The following is a 5942-nucleotide window of genomic DNA, read 5'->3' on the forward strand; positions in this document are numbered from 1 at the left end:
GGGATACTTAAAATCCTGCATTTAACCGAACTTAGAATCAGTCCCTTTTTCATATTCTGTTTGGCAATAGAACCAAATCTGTTACAACGTCAAACAATTTCTTAGGATCATTACGACCTTTAATCATCAACATTGTAAAAAAATATGTTGAGAAATATTAAAACTTACTTAGGTCTGATTCTAGAATTTCTCAAATTAGTCCCCCTAAACCCCTGTTCACCTACAGAAGAGCACCCTCTATAAGAGACAGGCTGGTTTCTAGCTCTTTTCAATCTTTTCCCCAGGTTTATCACCTTTCTTTACGGGGTCTTACCCCTGCGCTGGGTGTGACTGGTGTCAATTTATCTGTGCATCGAGATTTTCCATATTATCTAATGGTCACAAACATCTACCCAAACATTCTGTCAATTGTTTTACGCAAGGAGTTGTCTATTTATTAAATTGCCCATGTGGAGCATTCTATATTGGGAAAACTAAAAGTGAATTTTGGCACAGAATTAAAGAACACATTCAGGCGGCTACCGTACTTCAGGTAAAATTCACTCTCCTATAGGTAGGCATATTATTCATGCTTACAACTATCATGTTCCTACATTGACATTCTGGGCCTTGGAGACTATCATTGCAAATTTGATTGGAACAAGATGCTATTACAAAAGGAAACCCGTTGAATACATCTGCTTAAAGCCACTGAATCTCCAGGCCTTAATGAGGACTTTTCCTCAGGGAGGTCTGAGCATCTCATGTAAAAATGATCTATTTAAGTTTTTGTTGGGGTACATTTTGAGTCCAACATTTCTTTATACACTAATAAAGAAGAGGAGGTTTTTGTTTGTTTTACTTTTGTTGTGCTGTAAGTGGTTGGATGTCCTCTGGTTGTAATTCCTCCCCTCCTTTTGGTTTTGTCTTTCTTTTTGTTTTATTCCACAGGCATCAGACATGAGCAGACCCCCTAGTATTTCTTCCCAGGGGGGGCTTTAAGGACAAAATGCTTTTCTTTTTCTTGTTCCCAGTAGTGATTTATACCATCTTTGTGTCCCTGGGATCTGTAGTGTGTCAGTGCTGCTATCTTTCCTCTTTCCCTTTTTCATCATGGCGTCTGCTATACATTCTGCGCCTGGAAATGACCTCACTTTTGGTGGCCTCTCGCAATGGAAGTGACATCATATGCAGTTCACCCCTGATTGGAGAGTAGTGGTGGGGGATGCAAAAGAGAGGTTTCCTCCTCCCAGGTCCTAAGGTGGTTTATTGTAATTGGAACACCTGTGTTCTGGTGCCCTTTAGTCAATGGCTCATTAGTGGATTTGGCACAAATGACTCTTAAGGATGTAAATTTATACTGTAGCTGGATTCACTTCCTATTGTGTTTTGCTGCATATTAGTTAACACTAGCTTGAGTCCACCACAGTCATCAGTCTCCTTGATGATTCTGGAAGGTCTCCTTTTTATCTTATTCTGGGCAAGATTCATACATGGCTTTAATAATGCCTTGGATCTTTATTTAATACTAATAGATTTTGTTTACATATTCTTTTTATTTTTTATACTTTTTGGTTGTATCATTATAGAATATCTGTATTACTCTGAAACTAGTGTTTTAGTCATGGACTTAATCATCCAGTGCTTATCTGTTCCTGTCCAAAATTTATGACGCTGGCCAGCTTGTGGAATGTGCGCACATAAAGAAACTCACACTGACACCTTTGGTCTGTGAAAACTTCTCTCTAATTTATTGAAATGAAACCGTGAGCTTATATATGAAAAATGATGGGAACATCACATGATAATAGCATAAGCATTATATTAGTCTTTGATTGGTCACTTTACACGAAAACAATCTCCGTCATGGTATAGGTGTGATCTTCTTCAGTCTTATCTTAAAAAGAGAAAAACATTCTTTTGTCTTCCAAATCACACGATGGGAGGGGGTCTGTTCCTGTGAGCAAATATTTCTTAAGCAAGGATTTCTTAAAGTACCACAAAGCCCAGCAGGCAGAAAATATTCACACAACATATGTATTAAAGTATAAAAGTAAATATTTATAAAACTCATAGAAATAGGGTATATATATATTCAATAGGAAACGAAATAGGCATTTTACCAAATCCATCACAGTCCCCCCTTAAAATGACTATTTTACTCTGTCCCTATAAAGCCTAGCTCATCTGTCCTTATGTACCTTGGAACTCTTTTGTGCTGTACGTTAGACAAGTGATGACTATTTCATCACCTCCCTTGCCACAGACTTTGTACATAAGGAAGTCAGATGCTATCCCTACAAAATTGTGAGATTACTATTGGCGGGGAGGGACCGTAATGGGGTGTAAGGTTTTTCTTCATCCATCATATGGGGATCCTCTTGGTCCTGGTTCAGGAAGGTAGGTGTTCTGTTGTCTACAGCTTTGCTTATTAACTTCTTTACAAATGGTAGAATACAACATACAATCAGAGCTAAAAGAACTAGAATTATTAGTACAGTTACCCCTATTTGGGCGAGCACTTTTTTCCACCCACTCATCCAGCTAAAATATTGATCCCACGGGTCTGAGATACCTGAGTTCTTCTTCAGCTCCACTGACAGATCTTCCAATTTATTTATACCCAGAGTAACCTTACCATTCGGGCCAGTATTGTCAGGAATATATGTACAACATGTTCCGGTTCCTTCTATCATTTTACAGACACCTCCTTTTTCTGCTAAAATCATGTCTAGAGCCATCCTATTCTGGAATGTCATGTAGGATGTAGGGGCTAGCTGGTCAACGATTCCTTGAAGGGCATCCCTGGTGTAATTCACAAACCTCTGTTGGTTGTAGTATATGTAATTTATCTAATCTACATTTTTATTAACAGTTATCATGGGAATCAGGGATTCAAAACCTGCTTTACTTGGTCTTTGGCTTTAAATTTATTAGACACCCCCCTTGGGACTCCAATGGCATCTATATACACATGTGGGTCAAAACTACCAGAAGGAGCTTTTTGTTTCCTCCTACGGCCAGGCGTTGGGTCAGGGATATTCTCTGCTAGGATGTGGAGAGGCATAATGGCCTTTACAAGGGCATACTCACCAGTCCAAATCCCTTCCAATCTTATTCTAATCTTTTGGTCCCCAGTAATCATCCATGACACATATGTATACCTAGTCACTACTATCGGAACATGCTCGTTGTGTCAAGATCATATAGATTACGGTCATAGCACCACATGGGATCTGTACTACAGAAATCAAAGGTGTAAATAGCTACATGAGTGTTGGATGAGTTGTACCAAAATATAGTGGTGTCACCTATTTCGGTGATATCCACCTGTTGAGCCTCTGTCAGACTCATTAGAAAAAGGATATACAACATAGTTGTCATGGTGTAGATGACGCCTTTCCCTCAGGGTTCGGGACTTTCTTGCAGTGGGAGGCGTGTATCCAAGTGTTCTTCCTGGCCACCTTGTCAGAAGGGGCTGTGGTCAGCAGAACTTGGAATGGACCATCATATCTTGGCTCAAGGGAATGTTTCCTCATAAATGTCTTTACTAATACCCAATCTCCGGGTAATAGGCTGTGAGTTCCTGTATCTGACTCAGAATCTGGAATGGAGAAAACACTTGGACATGGATACGGGTTAATTCACGTGATAATACAGTCACATAATCAGTTAACACATCAAATTGTAATTGCAACTGTTGTGGAAAATAACAACCAAATATGGGGGCTGAGCTAAACAAAATCTCATAAGGGGATAGGGAGTGTTCTCTCTTGGTGTGTATCTGACACTAAATAGGGCAATAAGCAGACTGTCTGGCCAACTCATGCCAGTCTCTTGGGCTACTTTTAGCATTCTTTCTATTTTCCCACTACTTTGGGGGTGATAGGGGGTATGGAACGCCAGAGTGACTCCTAATGCCGCCCATATTTCTTTGGTTACTGAAGCTGTGAAAGCGGGGCCCTGGTCACTCTCTATCACCTCTGGAAGCCCATATCTGCATACAACCTCAGTGAGGAGTTTCTTCACAGTTGTTTTAGCAGTCCTGTTAGTTACAGCAAAGGCCTCTGGCCAACTGGAAAACATGTCCAACACCACTAGGGTGTACTCAACCGCCCACTCTTTGGCATCTAGATATGATCAATTTGTATCCTTTGAAAAGGGTATAGGGGTTTGGCCAATATTTCTGTGGTGTCTTCTCTGTGCATCCCGGATTGCACTTTGCACAGATGGCACATGTTCTGCAAAAAATTGTTCGTCAATGTGGTGATTCCAGGAGCTATATCGTACAGAGTTCATGAGGCTCTTTGACAGATGGGCTGCTCCGTGTGCCCACTGGACTACAGCTGGAAACATTCTTGGGTAAACAAAGCCTCTTGTTGCACTCAAACAGACCGTCTTTGAGAATAGCTCCTCTCCGTCTCCAGCTTTCTTTTTCTTCTGGACTTGCTGCTTCTTGGAGTTCCTTGAAGTAGTTTCTGTCCACAGGTAAGGTCTGTAAAGTGAACATTGGTTCCCACTCTCCGGTCACCTCTCCTTCCATTTCTGGTGGTCCCATGGCCGCTCGTTTTGCCGCCAAATCTGCCAGATTATTGCCTTTGGCTTCTGAAGAGTTTAATTTCCCATGAACTTTTACCTTCAGAATAGCCACTTGAATGGGTAGAAGGAGTGCTTCCAGCAGTCGTCCAATGGCTGCTCCATGTCTTATGGATGTACCTGCCGCAGTCATAAATCCTCTTGCCTTCCATGTGGGTCCAAAGTCATGGGCCATCCCAAAGGCGTATCTGGAGTCTGTGTAAATATTGGCTCTTTTACCTTCTGCCATTTTAAATGCTGTAGTGAGGGCTTGAAGCTCTGCTTCCTGGGCAGATAAAGTTGGTGGTAATGCTCCTGCTTGTAGAATTTCAAATTCCAAGGTCACAGCATAACCTGTGTGGTACTTGCCTCCTTCATCTGCATATATGGAGCCATCCACAAAAAGTGTGTAGTCAGGGTTTTCCAGAGGAATTTCACTCACTGTAGGGAGATGTGTGGTTTCCATGCGCATCATTTCAAGGCAGTCATGTGGAGTAGTACAGGGGTCTCCTTCTTCACCTTCGCCTTCTTCTCCCCCCCTCGAAAAATGACAGAAGGGTGGCTGGGTTGAGAGTGAGACACCTTTGGAGGGTCACATTGTCAGGAATGAGGAGGGAGATTTGCAACCATAAATGTCTGGCCGTGGACAGGTGTCGGGGTTGTACTTGATTCAGGATGGCAGCAATGTCATGCAGTGCCAGAAGAAACGGGGTGTGGTAAAACGAGGTCTGAAGTTCTGTCCAATAGTGCTTGAGCAGAGAAGACAGCTCTTAGAGATGAAGGACCACCCCTAGCTACGGGATCCAAATGACAAGAATAGTACCCAATGGGTCTGGTTTGCCCTCCATGTTCTTGAGCTAGGACCCCCGTGACGTGGCCTTGCTTTTCTGACACAGTTTGAAAGGTTTCTCATAATCTGGAAGTCCCAAGGCAGGAGCGGTGGATATTGCTTGCTTCAGCAGAATAAAATTATCCATGGCCTTGCTTGACAAGGTAAATGGCACAGACTTGAGAGCATCATAAAATGGTTGCATACAGACCGATGCATCAGGGATCCATGCCCTGCAGTAGGATATGAGTCCAAGAAAGGCATGCAGTTGTTTAGCTGCTTTAGGTTGGGGAATATCCTGGATTACAGCTACACGGTCCCCCAGTCTTGTTTGAAAATACTGCCATAAGGGCTGACACGGGTTTGCCCATTTCCTAACGAGAGTTGGGGCGTGGTGGTTGATATTCACGCTGCCCGTCTCGGGGGTCCCTGTCTTATCTGGGATATCTTGGGGCTCTGCATTCTCTTCTAAAGTGTCCCCGTTTCCCACAGTTATAACAGGTGATCCTTTCCCTGATATTTGGCAATGGTGGTGGACGAGTGTAGGTGGGATCTTCAT

At 42.5% G+C, this 5942-nt stretch overlaps 1 protein-coding gene across 1 annotated transcript; it reads right to left on the reverse strand.

The window, feature by feature from the left end:
* Positions 1-4258: 4258 nt before the first annotated feature.
* On the reverse strand, positions 4259-5942 carry LOC149460863 (uncharacterized). The gene is made up of 2 exons (XM_089679173.1): positions 5595-5942; positions 4259-5116 (listed from the first exon to the last, which is right to left on the reverse strand). Exons 1-2 carry the CDS (start codon positions 5940-5942, stop codon positions 4259-4261), a joined length of 1206 nt encoding a protein of 401 aa, XP_089535299.1.

Source organism: Staurois parvus, unplaced genomic scaffold (assembly GCF_062004578.1).
Source record: "Staurois parvus isolate SC_StPar_1 unplaced genomic scaffold, SC_StPar_1.0 ptg000218l, whole genome shotgun sequence".
Lineage (NCBI taxonomy): Eukaryota > Metazoa > Chordata > Amphibia > Anura > Ranidae > Staurois > Staurois parvus.